Source organism: Centrocercus urophasianus, unplaced genomic scaffold, assembly GCF_019232065.1.
Source record: "Centrocercus urophasianus isolate 14NV4802_14NV808 unplaced genomic scaffold, USGS_Curo_1.0 seq_55, whole genome shotgun sequence".
Classification (NCBI taxonomy): Eukaryota; Metazoa; Chordata; class Aves; order Galliformes; family Phasianidae; genus Centrocercus; species Centrocercus urophasianus.
This window is the reverse complement of record NW_024885144.1, coordinates 381,284-404,350: the sequence shown is the minus strand read 5'-3', so window position 1 is coordinate 404,350 and position 23,067 is coordinate 381,284. Positions and strand designations below refer to the sequence as shown.

General features: G+C 47.5%; 1 protein-coding gene across 11 annotated transcripts in view; it reads right to left on the bottom strand.

The window, feature by feature from the left end:
* ZNF618 (zinc finger protein 618) overlaps positions 1 to 23,067 on the bottom strand; it is a 111,744-nt gene that overhangs the window by 64,100 nt on the left and 24,577 nt on the right. For 5 of the 11 annotated variants that reach the window (XM_042835852.1, XM_042835860.1, XM_042835853.1 and 2 more), the window contains exons 1-2: positions 10,582 to 11,089; positions 10,341 to 10,456 (exon numbers count right to left, since the gene is read on the bottom strand). In XM_042835852.1, the coding sequence (XP_042691786.1) occupies positions 10,341 to 10,456; positions 10,582 to 10,608 (143 nt within the window). In that variant the 5' untranslated portion in view covers positions 10,609 to 11,089. Of the gene's footprint in view, positions 1 to 10,340; positions 10,457 to 10,581; positions 11,091 to 12,920; positions 12,965 to 20,503; positions 22,579 to 23,067 lie in introns of those variants that run through there. The other 6 variants (XM_042835857.1, XM_042835862.1, XM_042835861.1 and 3 more) reach the window with 4 other exon arrangements.

Sequence of the window (23,067 nt, the reverse complement as noted above, 5' to 3'; positions counted from 1 at the left end):
ACCACAGCTCTCTTCAGGAAGTTGTACAGTGCAATGAGGTCTCCCCTGAGCCTCCTCTTCTCCACACTGAACAATCCCAGCTCCCTCAGCCGCTCCTCATAAGACTTGTGCTCCAGATCCCTCACCAGTTTCGTTGCCCTTCTCTGGATACCTATGTATTATGGTAACAGCTTCCAGGGAGACTAAGTTATGGGCAGATGCAAGCATCAGAGATGGCAGAGAAGGTGTGGTGGGCCAGGAAAGATGGGTGAGGAAAGCAAGGGTCCATTCTTTAGGAGCAGATGAAGGAAACAGTGTGTTGTTATCTTGGAAATTGAGAACCAGAAACTCATGGGAGAAAAGAATCTAAACAAAGTATCATAGAATCCTAGAGTGGCCTGGGTTACAAAGCAGCACAATGATCATCTCATTTCAACCCCCTGCTGTGTGCAGGTCACCAACCAGCAGCCCAGGCTGCCCAGAGCCACATCCAGCCTGGCCTTGAATGCCTGCAGGGATGGGGCATCCACAGCCTCCTTGGGCAACCTGCTCCAGTGCCTCACCACCCTGTGTATGAAAAACTTCCTCCTAACATCCAACCTAAAGTACATAAATAAACTCTTAACTCGCCGCAAGAGAAGGCAGAAACCAATGCACCCCAAAGCTGTGGGATAACATCAGCAGATTCGATTTACCAAGAAAAGTGCTGTGGTGGCAAAAGACGGATTTTAAGTACAGCAGACAAGACCAGGTGCAGCTCCGTTTCCAAGTGCACCATCCCACCACTTGTTCTGGGCTTCCTGTTTTCAAGACTGGTTATTAATAAATTCCAACACACAATGCAATGATAAAATAATTGCTGGTTCAGTTGTACAAAATCAGATGAAGTAAATACGTAACAAGAGCTTAGACTGTACAAACTGGAGATTTTAAAGAGTCTGGGACATTACTTAAAGTCATAAACAACCAGAACAGCTGACAGGAAAAGTTATAAGTAGAAGCAACAGACAAAACTAAGTGAAAAATAGGCTGAACTTCAGGATGAGAGTTATTGTATCACACAATAATGAAAAAGAAGGAAAATCCCACCGCTTGGAACATCACAGGAAGTCAGAAGAAAGCACAAATTAACAAAAACAACTCTTGCAATGCTTTTAGATTCTGGTGACAGAGCTGGAAGACAAATCCAAACGCTGCAAGTGGAGGAGAAGGTGCTCAGTGGGTAAGGCTGGGAGGCTGAGATGAAAGAGCAGATGAAGAGAACAATCTTCAGCAATAATTACTGCACAACCTCCTCATGGACATGTAGCTGCTATCTCAAAATGGGTCAATCACATTGTATCACCAGATATTTTATTATTCATTCCCTCTTCTCATTACGGAATGGAATGTGCAATTAATAGCCCCTAAACAGAGCAAATCAGCCTTGACCTGCCTTCGCAATCATTCCCATCCTCCTCACACGTTTTCCTCCATACTCCCAAAATCATCCAGGGCTTTCACAAGCGAGAAAGATGAATTAAGACAGAGAAAATGTGGTTGAAAATTGGAAGTTCTTTATGGTAATATTATTGGATGTCCAAAAAGGTCCATCAATCTCAGCTGACAGCAATGCAGTTGAGTGCCTGCTCCAGAGATGCGGCAAAGGCAGCAGCCAGGAGTGAGTACAGAGGGTAGGATCAACTGTAAATCAATCACACAGCAAAGGTGTGAAATGCAAAACACTGAAAAAGGCAGCAAAAGCTGTCGGTCCTGGGGAGAACCATCCTCCCCCTGGGGGCAGGGGAGGAAGACCAAAACCAAAGCAATACACTTCTCACTGTTAAGCAGAAAAGCAGTCTGTAAAAGCTGGCTTTTCACCTCCATTGAGGGCAAAACAGCTCAGTGTGATGGCACAACTTGTACAGGCCAGTCCTGCACAGAACAACACAAAAATCAATGCAGGACCCCAATGACGTGGAAGTAAGAGCCTGCAGAGCCAGCACTGAGGTTATGCATACAGCTTTCTGAGCAGAAGATCGACAGAAATAAAAGAGAGCTTCTGACAACGCCTGGCTTTGCAATATCCAGCCATAAATCAGTACACGGCCCAGAGACACAAACGAGCCAAGTGTAGTAAGGTAAAATGCTGCCCTCAACATGTACTGAGCAGAGGTATTTCCAGAGGGCTTCCAAAGTGGCTGATTTAGGGCAGATTTATTCATGCTCTGGAGTTAAATCTGACATCACTGCCGCTAAAACGTACAGCTGACCCAAGGAGAGGTGGAGTCAGAAAGCAAGACTGTGAAAGGGACCAAAACCAATCATCCCAGTCACTCTGAGCAGCTGCAATGTGGCCCAATGCGCTCAACAACGTGGTGCATCAGTCACCGCGCTCATCTCCCACTCACCAGGCCACTGCAGCCACAGGGCTGTGCTCTGACCAAAGGAGCAGGGAGAAAACGCTGTCTTTCCTTAATTTGGCACAGAAGAGTAAGAGCTCATAGCTGGAAGCTGGAACCAGCTGAAATGAGGCATAAAATATTAGCACGGGTGGTGGTCTACCAGAACAACCATTTTCCAAAGGATGTGCTCAGGCAGAACAGATCTCTCAAAGGTTTCAAACCCAGAGCTCCCACACCTGGCCAGTCCCAGCGCTGGGTGCTCCATCCATCCTTGCACTGGGCTGCGTGCCTCAGCCCAGCTTGGTGGCATGAAGCTGCAGGATCAGTCTGATGGGTTCTTAGAAACTCTGCACCTCACACACACTGACTCTCCATATCCACCTCTGCCAAGAAAGTTAACTTCCCAGCTGGGCTGGCTGCTCCCATCTGTGACTTAACTCTGCAGGTATTAATTAAAAGCAATACTGCTGCTTTGCCACTGCCCCACAAGTTAGAAACCTGAGCAGGTACTCAGTGTACAATGTACCTCAAAAGTTTTTGCAACTGTCATCTGCAGGATTTCATAGCACAGAAACCTGGAAAAGAGTCTGCAGGTCCTCTCAAAAACAAAATGAAAAACACACAGCACCACTGGACTTTCGCAACTATGATCCTTCGTGTCTTCTGATGCTTTCCAGAAGAGATGACAGATGTACCCAGGTGTGAGGGAAGCAAACCTGCAGCACCAGAGCACTCTACTGAGCACCCCTGCATCACCTGGAACCATCAGGGAGATCTGTGCAGAGCCATATCCCACTCACGTCCCAGGGAAAGCACCCAAGGGCTGAGGCGAAAAGGGAATAAATGATCAGCGCTAACTTTAAGAGGTGCCAGCGCTGTTTTGATGAAGATGGAAGAGCTTCAACTGCAGACTCGCTCCAGTTGAGCATTCAGAGGAACACCATGGTTTGAAGAATACCTTCACATACATGGAACTGGAGCAACACAGTCCCAGTCCTCTTTTCTCCAGTAGTCCCACAGGTACACAGACAGTACCTTCATCTCTTCTTACAGCCTCTGAAGGACTGGTGTACAGACTGCAGAGAATTTGTCTGAAGGCTACAAGATCTCGACTTGCGCAATGGGGTGACTTGCTAGCAATGCCAAAGAACTGTGCCTAACAGCTCAGCATGTCCATGGTCCTACTTCATCCAACCACCCTACACCAATGGCACAGAACTGAAACCACTGGTCAGACTGGTTCCCCCAGTGCCTCCGTTGCATCTCCCATGCAGCTTTGGAGACAGATGAGGAGGGCAGCAATGGTGGAAGATGGCTCTACTAGCAAACAGAGCATCACCTGCGGAGGACTCTTTCTTCTGGTCACACATGAAATCCAGCCAGTGTGTACAGCAAAATTAGGGTCAGGCCAGGCTCCTTGGTCTGAAGCTCAGCCACCAATTTGCTGAAGCTATGCCATTCACAACTGAATACAATCATCTCCAGAGCCCAGAAGAGAGCAGTGCTGAAGGAACGAACAACGTGGGATGGCTGAGTTTCAAGCTTCCTTGGGGAGAACAGTACCGACAGATCACAGCAAGTGGGCAGAGAAAGTGAAATTACAACACTGGAAAACCTCAGATAGGATGGAGAGGGGAATACTCCAGGGTCTGTGAGGAGCTCAAGACAAGTGATCCAGTAAGCCATCATTTCTCCACACTTCTTTGGTCCTAGCATGTTAGATCCTTTGCAAGTCCATGATGCTGCACCAGCTGTGTGCTGTGCTGATTTTCACCTCCCCTTTCAGAGAGCCTTCAGTCAGAGACAAAGCAGCAGCAGGTCTAACAATATACTTCTCCAGAAAATCTCCTTGAGATTCACAGTAACACAGAACATGCTGCCTGGCCTTCAGTGAAGTCAAGAATCAACGTTACATCCTGGCAATAAAAGTACTTTTCAACATGATCCACGATGTGACGACTGCAAGCACTGTGACACGAGGACTGAGCTCACACTGGCCCAATACTGACATCAGCCCCATCTACTGAGTTCTCAAAGGGCACTGCTAGGTAACACAGGTACCAGTGACAGAGCCTAAGGGAGAAGGATGAGACAGATCCCAGCCCTGGGGACTTGCACCTCATCCTTGTGATGGTTTGGAATGCAGTCCCTGAGCTCATGCCATTCCTTCTTGAGGGTGAAACAATGCAATTCTACAGTGTTCAAGTGTTGCCTTCCAGGGATTGGCTGCAATTACCTCTGCAAGTCCAACCTGCATTTAACATGGCACGTTGTCTTAGAGATCCAAGAGGCTTTTGCTTGTTGAGGAGAGGAGGCAGAAGATGCTCACACCATCACTCAACGGCAAGCTTGGTTGCTCCTACCTGCGAGCTACTGTTTCACTTTCCAGAACATGCCTTATAGATTTTAAACATTAAAGAGACAAACATTATATGTGTATGTGTCACTCCTCTGCCTAAGTAGGTCACACAGCCAATTACTGTATCACCAGCTCCACCATCTCACAATGCTCATTTCCACACTGCTGCCTGCTTTGATCATCGGACTTTCATCTTCTGATGATGATACAGCCACTTTCATGTCAAACACAAGCATGTGAAGGCAGAAGAGATTTAAGGAGGCTTGATGAAGAGTCAGCATGGGGAGCTGGACAGGTATGGGCAGGTACAGCTTCCTGGAATCATTTAGATGGAGCTACAAGAGCTCCTAAAGGCCTAAAGCTTCAGCCAGCCAGACGATGCAGCAAGGAAACAGGCAACAATGCCTCATGAACAATGCTCTTCCACAGGGGAGAACCAAGGAAATGAGTGGCTGCTTACAAGTCTCCTCTGCACTGTAACTCTATCAATGAAACCAGTGAATCCCCTTCCAGCCAGCTTTCTGCCAAAGAAGGAAAGAGGGGAAAGAGGTGCACATCACAGAGCTGCAATATGGTGCTGTTTTTATCTTTGAAGAGCATTTCTTTCTGGCTGTGATAAGCAGAACCGGCAATGACTGAAAGCAAATGGGAACCGTCAGCTGCTGCAGCCAGAAGAGACTCACATTTGCAGTTTGCTTTTTCTGATCTGGAGTAGCATTCTCATAAATAATGAAAGTGACTAAAAGCTACTTAAAAAACACACACTCCTCCCTTATGAAAGAATGAGGGAAAAAAACCCAATTACAAAAGGACATTTCTTCCAGCTAGGAATAATTTGTCATGTAATTCTCTGAAGACAGCAACAGCAACATGCATGCTCAGTGCTCCCTTCTGAGTGATCTGTGATTGTGTATGTACTCAGATGGCTTCTAATGAGGCTATTTTTATAGCACACATCCTGCTGAGCTTTTGGGGAGGAGCAAAGTGAGATCAACGGAGAATCAGTCTTCAACGTCAGCTCCTGCGTATTTTCTCTCCAAAGGAGAGGAAAAGGAAGTAAATGTGGAGGAGGACATGCTCTGAGTCAACATCTACAAAGAAAGCTCTTCCTCCCCAGCAGCAAACATGGAGCATCCACAATTTCTTCTGGACTCCATTCAAGCTGGAAGAAGCACAGACACACCGCTAATGCCCTGACAGCAGTGATGGCAACACAACTTCCCCATGGCCAAGCATGCCGCGTCCCCTTTTACACTCCTAAAACACTATTGCTCAGCCCTTGGTTTGCTCTTCCAGTCTGCAGGACCAAAGAGATTGAGAAGAGCACAGTAATCAGGATCATGCAGTGGATCCTTGCAGGGCCAAGCTTTGCAGGGCCCATCAGGACAGTGTCACCAATGGGACACTACAACTTGCCTTCTCAAAACCAACGGGCAGCTGGCTGATGTCACACCAGATGGAAAGGCCTCAGCTGCCCAAAAGGAAAGGAAGCAAAAACAGACAGTTGAAAAAATGGGGCTCAATTTACAGATGTCTACCATGGTTTTCAAAGAGCCATGACTGCAGCTAAGGGAAGTGGAATGGATAGAACAGATGGAAATGAACTCTGAGTTTACATGGAAATGATTAAAGTAGAAATAGAATAATACAAGCATAAAATCTGCTTGATTGATGAATGCTTTTTTGGTGGCCTTCCTACCCCTCCTCAGTTCTTGTTTGCTGCAAAGGAGTGGAGCAGGTCAGAAAGCAGGGACAAAATGATGTCCTCCATCAGGGCCATCTCTGCCACACGTGTTACTGGGCAAAAAGTCATGTGAAAGAACAGGTAGGCAGGAATTGTTTTTCTCAGTGTTAGAGATGAACACTGCTTCTCATCTCCACGCTTCCTGCTTCAGCTCTGCATGCTCTCTCTACTTGCCCAGCCGGTGTCCTGAGGCACAGCTCAGGCCATTCCTCCACCAAACCCACTGCTGCAGATTGACCCAGTGCCTCTTCCACATGGAGGCTGTCCTGGTTTCCATGTGTGAGGCTCAGGAGCAAAAGCCACGTTGCTGAGTGCCTCCTATGTACCAGCAGCTTCCAAGGCAAAGATGGTGCATCCAGCATGCATCACTGCCTCTGGTCTTTGAGCCACACACTGCTTGGTTTGCTGCAAAAGAGATCGTTTTACTGGCAATCTCCCCTTCACAACAGCAAACAACCTCTTCTGCTGCCTCTTGAGTCAAAAATATCCTGGCTCTTTCCACGAGTGTCTGGGAACCCACACGAACGTTGAAGCACAGTGAGACAAAGCAACGCACACAGTGCTGGCAGCAGCTGCTGGTGCACATCCAAAACCCAAGCCCTGGTCACACAGTGCTACTGGGTTAGTTGCTCAATAAATATCATCATTATTGTGGAGTTCATTCATTCAGAAGGCTCGAGAAAGATGCATCAGGTAGGATGACTGCCTGCTTCCAAGGGCAGCCAGCTCTGAAAACCGCAGAAGTGACTAACAACACAGAGTGTGGTGTGAGGGGCATGGAGACCAAGGCCCATCTAACCGCAAAATCTCATGGAAGAAGCAACTGAAGAGACACCCAAGGTCAGGCTGGATGGCACTGCGAGCACCTGATGGAGCTGTGGGTGCCCCTGCATTCACTGCAGGCAGCTGGATTACAAGAACCTTCGAGAGTCCCTTCCAATGCAAACATCTCTATGATTCTGTGACTTCTAACTGGATGTGTTGCACCACCACAGCCTGAGCTTCACACAGTGATCGCAGTGCCAGCCCTCGCCATCATCTAACTGATTGCCTGCATTTAGCAGTAATCTCCCTATGCAAAAAAAAAAAAAAAAAAAAGGAAGAAGAAATTCTGACCAGGAATGTGACTGTTCCTCTGCTCAGAGCGTCCTCAGCATGCTCTATCAACTGCTTTCCAGTCACGTGGGTCTCAAGACAAAAGTAAACCAAAACATTCTTTGAAGAGGTAATGCCATGAATGAAACAACTGCTCAAATTTGGGGAAAACAAACAAACTAAGCAGCATCCTTAATTCTTCCAACTATCACAGTCTTCTAAAACACACAGCCTTTCCTGACAACTAACTGCTTCAGTCAGTGTAAGAGGAATTTAATTGTGTTTTCATTCCTCAAGGGATGCTCAATAGCTCCGAATCCTTCAGAACAGGTAAATGATGGGACCAAACCAGGCTGCCTCTCCGCTAGAAAATAAACATTAAAACACAAACCAAGACAACAGCGAAGAGTCGGAAAGAATTCCTCAGCTATTAGCAAAACAAATTCCCTTAAGTCCTTATTAGGAGTATCATGAGAGTGGTTTGAAGAGGAAAGTCGAACCAAATTAAAGAAAAGATGGCTTATCCAACAAAAAACAAACGCTCAGCGCTCGCCAAAAGCAAAAGAATTCAGTCTGATAAGAAGTGTGACATACAAATGATGCAGGTTAAAAACTAAATTTAAGATGATAATAGAATAGCTGCCAGCTTCTTTAAATGTTCAGCACGGTAATGTCAACAGAGACAAAAAAATTCAGGGAAAAACAGAGTAAAGGATTTATTCACTGAAAGAGCTCTGCGTTGCTTGCTCAGAAATGACTGAGGCCTGCAAAGCCCCAGAGGTCCCGGCACGGTGCAGCCCACCCCAGCGCCAGCCACGAAGCCACAGGCAGCACTGGCACAGTGTGAGGAGCGGGACACAACCAGCACATGGGAGAGAACAGCAGCAGGACCTCAGGACTGGGAGAACTCCTCAGCTGGAGAGCGGCTAAGATGAGGTGGCAGATGTCCTGCTGCTGGAGATGGGCGCGTGTTCAAACAGCAGACTGCAGGCCACAGCAGGACAGCCCCGATCTGCCCAGGAGAGCGGATGGCCGAAGGAAAACCAAGTCCTGGTAACCCTGCTTTGCTGAAGGCATTATTGTTAGTTCTGCTCAGTGCTTCACAGAAGGAAGCCCCGCTCCGCCTCATGTCTCCAGAAGCTCTCCTGGGCTCTGATGCTTAGCAGTATGGCAGAAAACAAGTTGGTCCCCCGGGAGCTGGGATGCATCTGTGTGCTGCCGCCTCTCCCTTCACATGCGCATCTACGGCACTCCGACCTCCTTTTGGGTTTCAAGGAAACCTTCATGGGTTTCTCACGGTTTTTGTCCACATCTCGGCACAGAATTGAACTGTTTGCTCCTCTTCTATCAGCTAGCTGCTTTGTTTGTTGCTCTGTTTGTTCCTTCCTGAAGATGGCTGGTGAGAATCCTGAGAGCACCAAGGCTATTAAATAGCCTGCCTAATTATTAATACTCCTCTCTTTCTAATGTAGGGTGTCTTAAGCTCTTCATGCTCTGGGGCTGAAAATCTCCCAGGTGGTCTTTTAAATAAAAGGGAAACCGTTTAAACAGCTTTCCTTCTCAGAAACACTCACACGCATCCCTTTGCGAGAGGCTGAGGGTAACACAGCCACTAAGGATGATGTGCCTGCAAGGTACAGAACGAGCAAAGGGAAGGAGGAAAGATGCCACCATTCAGGCAAAGGAGCAACTGAGGAGCAAAGTATATGTGACCATTTCGGGGTATGTTCTCCTCCAGTTGGAAATTTGTTATTGAAATAGTTTTTTCTTCACTCACCTTATTGAAATTAGATCTTTTTTTGAAGAGATATCATGAATGAAAGAACTGCTGAAATCCGGGTACGGCAGACAAAGCAGCATACATCATTTTCCCAGCTGTCTTGGTCTACCAAAACACAGCCTCTCCTGACAGCACCATGTCGCTAAAGACAAAACTGCCAGACGTCCTGAGCACCACGGCCTGGGCTGGTGCACAGAGGAAAACTGTGCTGTATGAGAGCTGGGAGATGCCCATGCCCCAGCCTGAGGGGCTGCTGGGAACTCCGCCTCCAAGAAAGCTCCCATTCTCTCTGCAACCCCCATAACAGCGCAGTAAAGTCAAGACCATCCATACCCTCACAGCCAGCTCGCAGCCCCAGCAGCTCTGGGATTCACCCCTGCTTTGGGCATGGAGCACAGCTACATCTGCTCTGCAAGCGGGCTCCTGGCTGGTGACAGCCCTTGTGCAGATGGGGGCTGAGCTTCCAGTTGGCTCCATTCCCTCCGCAAACAGATGCAATTCCAATACCAGGGTCTGATTTATTCAGCAGGAGTCTCGCACATTAAGTGTAGTTAAGTCTGAAAACAAATCTAATGACTTTAAAATAAATAGCCAACAGAGGACGTGAAACTAAAATTCTTCCTTCCTCTGACACCCACCACATAAACAGTAATAATTATATAAAACGTGTCTAACACATGACTACACAAGGCTCTGGTGACCAAGAAAAGCACGCGCTGCTTGTCAGACATAATTGCACATTTGGTTTTTCAATTATTTCTTGTCAAGACCCAGAGCCCACCATCTGAACGCTGACATTAATTACTGGTAAGTAGTTTGTTTCACACTGGTGTGATGGAGATTCCCAGCAATTACCCCTAGGTCTGCCTCCCCAGCGCTGCTCCACGCTGCCTGCCTTCCTGGGAGCCCCAGCGATGGCACACGGGGCTCAAACTGCTCCACCTCGTACAGATGGGGCTTCAAGGCTCCGGGAACTTTCCAGAGACAGCAGAGGGATACCTGAGCTCCAGGAAACGGCCCTGCTCCAATAGAGTCCACACCACATACAGACGGCATCGTCCAGTTGGGTTCCTTCTGAGCCCCTCTGCTCGGCTTTTGGCTCTATGCTCCCACAGCTCCAGTTGCCCATCACACAAGCAAAAAAAAAAAACAACCTTTCTTGTTACTGGCTTTCAATTTCCCACCTTTTAATTTTGTTGACTGACTCTTTGCTTGCAAAAGGAGAAAGTCTGTGATCTACCTTCTCCGGAGCGAGAAGCTTTGTCATGTTGTCTTTTAGTTGTCATCTTCTCCAAGGCAAACAGTCATGTCTCCTTTCACTCCCTTAAAAGAAGAATTTTTTTCTATGCTCCTAATAATTCTCCTTGTTTTTCACAATATCCCATTAATAAGCACACAGTGAGGTACAGGATCCACACACCATTTAATAAGGTAGGAAACACAGTTCTTTCTGCCACCACCAATTCTCAGCTGAAAACAGCTGCATGCTGAACCAGTGTTATTTCAAAGGCAGCAGCCGGGCCCGATCAGAGCTGCAGAGGTGATAAGATCAGAAAAATCCTGTGCCTTCAGAGCTTTTAACATTTACTTGAAACAGAATAAAATCAATTCGCTGTGATAAATAAATAAAAATAGGAGCAACCCAATACTGTGGTCACCACATTAAGATGGAGCTACTAAACAGCTAGTAAAAAAATACCAACAGAAGAAAAGGGTAAAGATGCCCTGGAAGCCTTATTTGGCTTACACATCTTCCTGATATAACTTAACAGTTAAAAGCTTATACGATAGCTTGCAATTAATGAGACACATTCAAGCAGGAACAACTTTGAAAAACAACCACCTTGTATTGCCAGCCCTAACGGTTTGATGCCGTCAAAACCAAATTTCAACGTTCAGCCACTGGCAGAGCTTCCCATTAAATTTGAACAGATTTTGCTATTTTGCTTTTTGTGACCATCTTTTGTTCAGTAGGAAGATGCTGAAGTGGTTTTCCTTCCAGCGCTTTGTTCAAGCCATCCTGAGTGCAAGCACCAGTGGTTTTCTTTAATGAGCCTCCCAAAACTGGGAAAACCTCAATTTTCCTCTGCATGAGAAGGGTGCTGGCACTGCCAAAATCCACCCACGGCGCCCTATCCACTGGGTGCCCCAGAGGTGCCCATAGCCAGGCAGTGACAGCAGGTGGAGGTGGCACCAGGTCGGGGCGAAGCCTGGCACCATGCAAGCGTTGCCCACAACAGACAAACTCACTGCTGTTTTCTGTTGCTTATCATCTGCCGTAGGCAACGATGTGACCCACAAATGTGCTTTGGGTGCTCCGTGGTTCACCCCACCCTGTGATGGCACCTCCCTGCCATCCCTGCCATCACCTTCTTCCCTGTCACCAACCAGGGGATCAGGCTCAGCCAGCATGGCTCACGAGGTGCAGGGGCAGAGCGGCTGGCAAGCTGCACGGAGGAAAAGGCTCTGTGGGTGTGAGCTGACAGCCGGCAGCAGGGGAGCAGCAGTGTGCCCAGGTGGCCAAGAAGGCCCACGGCAGCCTGCCTTGTGTCAGCTGCAGTGCAGCCAGCAGGAGCAGGAGGGCATCGTCCCTCTGTACGGCACTGGTGGGGCCGCAGCTCAGTGCTGCGCTCGGTGCTGGGCCCTCACTGCACTGCAGACACGGAGGCCCTGCAGCGTGTCCAGAGATGGGATGGAGCTGTGAGGGGTCTGGAGCACAGGTGTGATGGGGAGCGGCTGAGGGAGCTGGGATGGGTCAGCGTGGGGAAGGGGAGCTCAGGGGAGATGGCAGTGCTCTGCTACTGCTGAGAGGAGGCTGTGTGAGGCGGGGTCAGCCTCTGCTCCCAGGTAACAGCGATAGGACGAGATGATGCCCTCACACTGAGGCAGGGGAGGTTCAGACTGGACATTAGGAAAATTTTCTTCTCCAGAAGGGTGTTTGGGCAGCACAAGCTGCCCAAGGAGTGGTGGAGTCACCGTCCCTGCGGGTGTTCAAGAACTGTGGAGATGTGGCACTTGTGGCAGTGGGCACGTTGGGGGTGGATTGGCCATTGAACTAAATGATCCTTTCCAACCTCATCCATTCTATGATTCTCCAACTCTTGTTCTCCAACTCCCATTCACTGCAGCCCACTCCCCTTGCCATGCCATGTGCTTTCCTCCAATACAACTTCAATGTTGTCACCACTTAAACCCTTGCATCACTCAGCTCCTACATCTCCACCTGTTTTTACCACAGAACCTTTGGAACACAGGCTAGGAATTTGCTATGCTGCATATGAATCATGGAAGAGCCACAACCAGAGCTGGTCTTTCACCACAGCATGCTCATGCATGGGGAGACAAAGAGACACGTGCACTGCACAGGCACTTCTCCTCACAGTCCCCATAGCTAGAATTATCTCCCTTGCATCCACCTCCAGCAAACTATACATGTGGTGTGCAGTCACTGCCCTCCCAACAGCTCCCAGCTCATCCTCCTCATGCAGTCGCTCTTTGCCATCCATCTCCAAGAGGGGGAATGCAGCTGAGCAAAGCTGAACACCACATCCCCACAAAGGAGGGAAATCTGTTCCATACCTGCTAGAAGAGCTCCTCCTCCCACTGCTGTTGCTTTCGTCAGCCTGAAAGACAGAAGACATTAAAAAAGGCGGTTTAGGTTAAGAATACAGCGCTGTCCTCTAATTCTTCTGGTGCACCTTGCACCGAAACCACCCTGAGTTGCACAAATCCTCAGTGCTCAATTTTGGCAGAATGTTCCACACACTTCAGCCCAAGCCCACAGCTTTCAGCAGACCAAGGCAGGACTTCAGACACAGCTCACCAAGGAGGTGATTTTATTTTTCTCCTCCAAAAATACTCAACCAGCAGCAAACACTGGAGATATTGCTCTTGCAACCATTTTACTACATTCTGCCGCAGCCCCACAAAGTTTGAAGCAATGAATCAAGAGGAAAATAAGGCCGAAACATCCAACTTACAGAAAGTAAATATCCAAATTCAATGCATCCATGCTCAGACGGCCTAAATTCACACCAAAAAAACCACCACAGTGCCTTGCAATCGCTGCGCCGGACTGGATCGGGCAGTGGGGACGCCAGGCATCATCCCAACCCACGTCAACCCAACCTCCTCAATTCCACCCCTCCTCATCCCAAACCACAGCTCCAAGCCTCTCTCCTCCTGATGAGGGGCTCTGGGGAGCACAGCCCTGACGTCCCTGTCCCACACACACCCGGCCCAGCCCGCGCTGCTCCCACGGGTGCCCCATCCCATCCCTGCTCACGGCAAGGGGACGGACACGGGGCCGCCTCCTCCCTGCCTCCATTCCCCGGCTCTCTGATTAGAGCCTTCCTTGGAAAGACAATATTATTCCAAACCCAGAAATTTTATTTCTGAATTTGTGCAAATATAAGTTAAAAGATATTAGCTGCATTTCACATTTTGTGCAAATGGCAGAAACAGGCAATTCATGTGCAGCAGGATGGGGGCTAGCCAACGATTTCGATAAAATAAACCCTTTTTTAATTTAAATGCTAATGCACTGAATTAAAATTTAATAACTGAGGAAATTGAAAAGCCGAGCAGGAATATTGGAAATAAATCCAAGCAGAAACAGCTGAAATTAAAAATTCTAGAGAGTGGGAGGATAGCAGCTAAGCTGTCTTATATGATTACATTTTTTTTTTCAGAACGAAGGGGGGAAGGAAAAAAAATCCTATCTTTGGCTGGCTGTAGGGCAGTAAATCGAGAGTGCTGTGATTTATTGCTCAATTTTCCTGAGGGAAAAAGGCTTTCTTTCATGCTGAAATATTTCATAAATTTCAAGCCAGCATAAATTCTTAATTTAAAAGTTATGGAGGTCACATTTAGTGCAGTGGTGCAATTCTGAAATCTTAAAGGAGTAGCAGCCGAAAATCACAATTTCATTTTTTCTTATTTTTTAATTCTTCGTGTGAAATTTTGTTCAGAGGGATTCCCTGCATTACAGAGAGCAGAAAGGCATCCTGGCTTCCAACGCTTTCGAAATCCACTGGAAATGAAGAGATAAAAATCTAATTGAATTACAAAAAGTTATTTTTTTTTATTATTATTGTTAGCCACTTGAGGAATTTCTGTTAAAAAATTTCCTCCCTCCATTGCCTGGGAAAAGCCAGAAGGGAGGAGCTGACAATGTAATTGCTTCTGTTAGATCTCCAATCTTTTGTGAGCGCTGATATGTTCATTTGTTATACAGCTGTTCGGCTACAGAAAGGATGTCAGAGCACCCATAATTCAAAGCAATCAATCAAAAATTAATGATTTGTCATGCTTACACAATGGAAAAAAAAAAAGAAAAAGAAAAAGAAAAAAAGCTTTATGGGTTCCTGCAACTGGCAGATTGCTCAAACCTTCGGGGCATTTTCTAGAAGATTAGATCTGTGTGTACAAAAAAGAAGAAAAAAAGATAAAAAAGAAAAAAAAAATGAAAAGATGAAAAGGAGACTTGGTACAAAGGCAGGGCAGAAGCCCCGTGAGGTGCTGAGGGGTCGGCATCATCCAAAATCCCACTGAGATTTGGGGACACCAGTGCCCATCCCTTCAGATTTCTGCAAAACCCAGCCATGATGGCACCGCAGGGCCGCACGTCTGGGAGGGCAGCGCAGCCCCACAGCTGCCACAGCACGGGCCCAATAGGCCCCCACCGTCCCCATGGGACCCACACACACAGCAGGCCCATCACCTGCTGGCACCCAGTGCTGCCACCCTCAGGGAAAGGTTTTGGCTTAGGAAGTGCTATTTGGGGAAGATCTGTTGGGAAATGCCATTTCTAACAACAGGTTTTTTTGCTTTTTGACCTCTTTTACTCAGCAATTCTTGGGCCTCCCTTCTCTCATGATGCCACAAATATCAGTGCTAAGGGTGAGAGGTGTGTGAGGAGCACACAAAGAGAGGTTTGATGGTGTGAGAGACTTCTCTGCTTCCAAAGAGAAAAGAGAAACCACAGGAGATGGGAGCTCTCAGCACAGAATCCATGGGTGTACAACCTGTTGGCTTGCCTGGGACAACCCTGAGTGAAGAGGAATTGTCTTAGGCCTCATATAAAATATATAATATAGTTAATGAATATAAGCAACAAAACTTTTTTTTTTAAAATATTTTTTATTAAAATATATGAGAAAGAGGGCAACAAAAGCATAGAATTAGCAGGCTGGACACATAGAAGATGGCTTCCAACCAGACAAGATGCTTTAGCATAGAATCACAGCACAGTTGGGTTGAAGGGCCCTCACAGCCCCCATCCCCACCCCTGCCATAGACTGGCTGCCCCCCAGCTCAGGCTGCCCTGGGCCCATCTGTGGCTTGGGGCACCTCCAGGGATGGGCACCCACAGCTCTGGGCACAGTGCTGGGGCCTCTGAGGAAAGGATTTCCCCCTCACACCTAACCTAAATCCCCTCTCTTTCAGTTCAAAGCTATTCCCCCTTGTCCTATCACCACTTGCCCACACCAAAAGTCCGTCTCCTGTTTATAAGCTCCTAAGGAGAAGAAAAGCAGCCCCCAGCCTGCCCACATGGGAAGATGCTCGAAGTCCCACTGATGATAGCAGCACGGTCATCTGGGGCTGCTGCAAGCCCACACCTGTCCCTTTAGCATGGATCCAACAGACCTAAAGAGCAAGCCAAGGCTGAAGGAAATCAGATACAGCCCTACAAAAGGTTCACAGCTGCTTAAATAAGCCTATCCCAACAAAAATGCTGCCAGCAAGGTGACTGTGACATAACGCTGAGGACCCCATTGGGCAGCTCCAAACCTCATCAATCACAAAGCAAATATCAGGTTCAGAAAGGAGCCCCCGGCCACAGACCTAAGCAGCCATGTTTGCAGGTGCAGTGTTGGCTCAGAGGTGCCCATGGCTCAGCAGCCCAACCCACGGCTTGCTGTGAGCCCAACATCCCCCTTCATCCACGTAAAACAAAACATTACATTTAACTTCTCAAAACTCACATCCAAAGACTAGAAATATCCAAAGAACTCAATGCGTCCATCGCTGCATGTCACCATTCAAGCGCCCCCAACCTGAGCGTGCTGAAACGGCTCCAAGCAGTGTTCAACAGAGTCATGTCTTCAGGAAGGGCAAAGAGAAATCTTCCCTCCAGCTTACCCAGTTCGTTATGTGAATGATTTCCTCATTTTGAACTGAGGAAGCAGAGCAGCAGGGCTCGTCCCGGCCCGCCAGTCTGTGAGGATGGGGTGCATGGAGAGCTGCAATGGAGACAACGCTCCCACTTGTAATGGTAACACAGCATTAAATAATTTACAGTTCAAAATACGACTTCCTAAAGCTGCTTTCATGTCTGGTACATCGAGGGTAGTTACACAAAACTAACACAGATAAATAGCTATTAAATTAAAATGCACAAAACCAGAATGTGCTTTCTGACCATATGTTCCCCGACACAAGCAGAAAGTGAACCATGAGATAAATAAGAAATGTATCAGTCAGCATCTCCTAACAGGAGAAAGTGTCAAAAATTAGGAGCTCGAGCAGATGCACAGCTGACCCAGAAACGTGTGTTTAGAGAAAGGGCTACACTATGTGGGGAAAATTGAAAATAAAATTAACAGTTACTGAGAAGCAACAACATAACTAAAAAGCATTAAGATGCGAAATGAGATTTTGGAAGACTGAAGCACCAGCTTCAATTATGGTTACACAGCTCACGCCCAAAACATGGGCTGATGTAAGCAAGGGTTTGTGACACCGAGACCTGTGCCACGCTGGATCCCACCTCTGTTAATTAATGCATCTATGAATTAATTGCTCACACCCATGGTAACAATTCTGTGTTTTTACCGAAACTTATGAGGTCCTTCCACAGCCTCTCCCAAAGTGGCGGTAAGGAGAGCTTAAAGCCACAGATTGTTTGTAAAAGGGTGGAATTGTTTGTTTTACCTGAGGGGAAGAAAAAGGGGAAAAGAAGACAAAAAAGGATCTGAGTGCATTGCAAAAGAGAGCTAAGTCCTTTCTGGCGGAACACAGAGCACACGTACAGGTCAGGAAGGAGCCAGGAGCACACACTCAGCATGGAAAATTTCACTCCAAATAATTAAAATTTGGCACCAGAATAACCAACTGAAAACAGGTCTTGCAAAGGAATGTGCCATAAAAATAACTGCCGGCCTGCCTACCTGCTCTGCCTGTGATTATTAACTTCAGAGCAACACAACGTGCAGGAAGTGGTTTGGTTTTTTTCTTTTTTTTTTTTCAATAAACAAAGGTTAAGATGCTGGCAGTCTTCTGTTTAACTTTCATTAAAGAGAAAAAAGGAAAAAACAGGGAGAAGGAACCCCACATTGCACCAAAACATCCACATCACAATGGACCAAGCAATACACCTGCAGCCTTGGTTCCTGCTGTCATGATGGGATGCTAAGGAAAAGCTCAAGTCCTGAACTTTGAGTGGCAACACAGACCCAACATCACCCACCTTGCTCTTCTCAGCTCTCCCAAGCCCTGTGATCTCCCCCAGATTTAATTAAAGGCAAAGGGCATCACTGAGCAGGTGGGAGAGCTGAGCAGCCATGCCTGTGTGCTTCCCAGAGGCAAAGCATCGCCTAAACGAGGCAAAATGGTCTTTGATGCTCTGGAAAGCTTTGGCTTATCCCATCCTTGCTCTTCTCCTTAGCACATCCATAGGGGCAGCACCAGCATCAGACAGCACTGAGTTTTCCATGAGGGAACAAATAAGCCCATCAGAAAGAGGAATGCACTCCCTATTTCCTCAGCTGCAGCTCAAGAAATAACCAAAACAATAAAAAAAGATTCAGAAAGGAGGAAATCTGAGCTCCATCAAGCACCTCCTCCATGAGGGCAGGGAGCACCGGCCCCTGGTAGAGCTGAGCACACATGGGGTCTGCTCTGACACAGAGCAGTTCCAAAATCAGGGGTGAGCATCCAGGGGCATTTCTTTTCCTCGGGCATAGCATAAAAGCAGAGCACGTAGAGGAAGAAGCTGCTTCTTCCTCTTGTGGCAAGGGGGAAAACCCAACCGGGACAGGTCCACCCTCTGGTGTCCATTCCAGCACCCTCACTGACACCTCCTTCAGGCTGTACGCTGCTCACCCAGTGCAAGAGGATGCAGAACCAATGGTGTACATCCACATCTGCCATTCATGTTATTTAAACCCAGCTTTACTCAGATTCATCTCAACATTTCAGTTTCCAAAGACCATTCAGCACAAACTGTAACAGTGACTCCAAATGTGGTGATGGCACCTGAGGGTCCTTGATGTGACGGCACATGAGTCCACTGCTAGCCTGCCTGTCCTCACCTGGCCACCACACCTGCATGCCTGGTGCCTGTTTAGCCGGGGGTAATTCAGGAGATTCACTGAACAGCTGCCTCATTCGTGCACCACATCTACACGGACGGCTCATACCTGCTGGAATCTGGTGCTCATAGAATCACAGAATCCTAGAATGGCCTGGGTTGCAAAGGAGCACGGTGCTCATCCAGCTCCAACCCCCTGCTGTGTGCAGGTCACCAACCAGCAGCCCAGGCTGCCCAGAGCCACATCCAGCCTGGCCTTGAATGCCTGCAGGGATGGGCCATCCACAGCCTCCTTGTGCCAGTGCCTCACCACCCTCTGAGGGAAAAACTTCCTCCTAATATCCAACCTAAACCTCTCCTGTCTCAGTTTAAGGCCATTCCCCCTTGTCCCATCACCATCCACCCTCACAAACAACCATTCCCCCTCCTGTTTATCTGCTCCCTTCAAGTTCTGGAAGGCCACAATGAGGTCTCCCTGCAGCCTCCTCTTCTCCAAGCTAAACAAGCCCAGTTCCCTCAACGTTTCCTCATAGGAGAGGTGCTCCAGCCCTCTGACCATCTTAGTGGCCTCTTCTGGACTCGTTCTCGTTGTAAAAAGAAACAAGCTGTTAATGAGCAATTTCAAAACAGCATCACCTAAGGTTAGCTTCCTGATGGTGGCCAATGTCCCAGAGAGAGCAAAAGGCAAAGAAAATGTTAAGGCACAGCCCATCGGTGTCATCGAGCAGCCATGGGTTGTGGCTCCCAGCAGTGATGACCAGGCTGTGTGAGAACAGCCAAGAGCAGGGCGAGGACCCACTCCAGGACTCACCTCAGATACAGAGGCGATGGTCCAGTCCCCATGGAGCCGCAAAGGAGAAGCCAAAGGTGCTCACCAGGTCGCACACACATAGGGTGCCCATCCCTGCATTAGCAGGGGGAATGAGAGGCTGATGATGTATCACAACGTTTGTACACCTGGGAAGCACTCTGCTTCCTGCAGGTCCTCAGCTGCCACAAAACCGTGCAGCGCTTCCCAAACTGCTGGTGATGGGGCCTGGAGCCCAGCTGCACAGGGCAGCCCACAGCTCAGGTGTGAGCACGGGATTCCACTGGAAAAGCTGAAAGGGGAACGAAGCTTTCCACACTCAGTTTCAGTTCTACTTCCTGAACCCAGGGACTCTCTCTATGCCAATTTCAACTGGAAGATCTAGTTTTCTTTTAATTGTTATTATTATTATTATTATTATTTGTAATATTGTTTGGTCTTGAGAACAGTTGAACTGGGTTTGCTCAAACTTTTCCACAAATTCTTATGTTGGGAACAGAAAATCGGAGCTTGGGAGGCAAAACTGAAAGCAGGCAAACAAACAAACAAGCAAACAAACAAAGTTATCACAATCTAGAGACTACTTGCATGACATTTCACTGTCTTTACTCCTTGCTTATCATTCCCTTTCCATTGTACAAGCTTAATTTAACAATGTGGGTACTCCACCTGCAGCCACCCGTTTCCGGAGCTCTCAGCAACTCATAAGCACAAGTCCTAAAAAGCTTCATGCTGGAGAGCTGCAATCCCTGCTGGGAAAGGTGCAGATCTGCCAGCTCTTCACCAGGAGAGCTGAGCTAACACCGAAGCCAGCAGCGGGACACTTCTGGCACATCTCCACACTTCTCCCAGTTACAGCCATAGCACCGATCGAGAACCATCCTCCAGATTTCATGTCAGCTTATTGGTATCAAGGGGGAAAAAACAAATAGTGCCACCGGCTCAGCCACGCACTCAGCAAATCCAGAGCTTTTTGCTTCAAAACTGAACCAAAAAAAAAAAAAAAGCCTTTGAAGCACCCAGGATTTCCTCATCACCTACCATTTGTTTGGGCTCCCAATACTTCAGGTAGTCCCAGACAGGTTTAAGGACTGCAAGCAGTTGCCTTTGAGTCAAGGGAATATTCATATGAGTAATTTTATGAACTCGCTGAAAGCACTGGCAGAATCTGTGCTTTGAATTTCAATTTTTCTCTTGTGGCAGCGCAGGGAAATTCAAGTAGAATATTCTGGCAGAAGTAGACAGAAGAAAGGGAACATTAAATAAATTTTAACCTAAAACTACAACTGTTCAAACAAGTATTAAAAAGCTTCAACCCGACGCACCTCGCTGAGCTGCTGGTTTTGTCTTCTGCGGTTTGGGTGGTTTCAGTTTTTTTATTCTTTATGTTTTTGTTTTTATTTTTTTCAGAAAAGTCATGAAATTAAAATTATGAATTAAATCAATGCGGCAAATTGGCCTGGATTAGAAGAGTTACTCCTTGATGATAAGCAACCGAAAAGTAATCAAAATATTTTTCCCATCTCCTGTTGCTCAGCGCTCTCCTTACTCCACTCTTTATGAGAAAAATAATCAAATTGAGGGTGAAGAGGAGAAAAACCATTACTGATTGCTCCTCAACTCTCGCATTATTAAAAGCTGGAAAATAAGAGTGACCAGGCAAAATAACAGAATTATCTGAATCAGGCACTTGTTTACAGATGGTATGAGTTTCCCAGAAAAAGAAACAGCTGGAAATATTTTTCAGGAATAAATGTATGCGGAATGAGAGCTCGGGGGGAGGAGGGCACGGTTCTTTTTTTACTCGGGGAAAAAAAAAGAAGGAGAAAACCCACACAATAGAATTTCAGAAATCCACCCATTTCTGCAGGTTTCCAATTTCACAGGAAACTCGCAGGAAATCAACTCTTACAAAATCCTGTTGCAGGCACTTTTCCAAGTTGATAAAACAAACCGATCTTGCACGAGACAAGCTCACGTGAAGGGAAAATTAAAATTGGACTCACTTCTACACGGAATCCCACACATCTTACTACAAAAGCTCTGTTAAACACGTTTTCTTGGCCACACAGCAGAGGTGCATCTCTTGGCTCTGTGTAGGAATGCTGTGCTTTGAAATGGAGCGGCCATTGCTGACAGTGGATGCCAGCAGCCATCCAGCCTCCGCACAGCAGGAAGCACCGGCCATGAGAGCTGCAGGCCACGAGGCCTCCTCTCAGCCTCCTCTCCTCCGACCAAACCCTGGCAGTCCATGCTCTCCAGACCCTTGCTCATCTCTACAGCCTTTCTCTGGATGCTCTCCATTAGCTCCGTGGCAAGGACTCAGGGTCTATCTGTCCCAGCCTTGCTCCCACAGGGACGCCCAGCGCAGGTGCCCTGCACCATGTCCAGGTGGCTTTTGAAGGTCTCCAAGGAGGAGATTCCGTAGCCTCTCTGGTGTTCCATCCTGACACAGGGCATCACTGAGAAGAACCTAGTGAGAGAATCACAGAGGAGCAAAAATCCAGAGGTGGCAGAGGTTGGAGGGGTGAGGAGTGCTGGGGGAGCAGCAGGTCCTGCCCCAAATTCACTCTCAGACGCAACCCTACAATCAGGACACAGGCTCCCATGCTACACGGGAGCACTTCTGCCATCACAACCCTGAGCTCCTGATACTCATTAAGGCCAGTGAAGCACCTAACAGCTCAAGGCTCACTAGAAAGGCTTCTGTACCGTAAGCCATGAAAGATCACGGAATCACAGAACCACAGGGGTTGGAAGGGACCTCTGGAGATCATCTGTCCTCCTGCTCTAGGCTTGGGTTACTCAGGAAAGTGTTCAGGTGTGTTCTGAGTACGTCCACAGGAGGAGATTCCACCAGCTCTCTGGACAGCTTCTTCAAGGGCTCTGCCACTGTTAAAGTATGAAGGCTTTTCTTCATGTTCGTATGGAGCTTCCTGTGCTCCAGTTTGTGCCCACAGCCCTCAGTGAGGAGTTTGTGCCCTTTCCTCAGTGAGGAAAGGACAGAGGCCCACACAGAGCGTCCTGCTCATCTCTGATGCAAGTCTGTGACCTTCAAGAAGCCCCAACCAAAACATCAGAAAACATTAAAATCAAGAAATAAAAACAATTCCTGCACACAACATCCTCACAGAACCACCTGAGCCCGGAGTTGGATTTACGGACCGCATGGCTGAGGAGGAGTGCAGTGATGAAGCACTTCTTAGAAGAAGCTTTAGCAAGACTAAAACTTTGCCCTTTAAGCCTGCAGAGAGCGGTGCACATCCCAGAGCAGCTGCTCCCTCCTCACGCAGGTGAGGGATGGCAGTCATGAGATCCCTGCATTTGAGTCTCATTTTTACTCTTTCTTTTGCAGATTTTTGAGGATGCTCTGGGTCCCTCCATAATTAACAGCACTACACACGCAGGTACTAGCAGTGTTCAGTTTAAATCTGAGGCATGTAAAGAAAATTAAATATTTGTCAAATCTATGACAATCCAAAGCAGAAAATCAGTATCCAGAATCAGAAATTAGCAATATGAGAAATCCCTCGGTGGGTACACACACATTGGACCACAGTATGAAAGCAAAAATGTTATCCTTATGGTCCTGTTCCCGACACCAT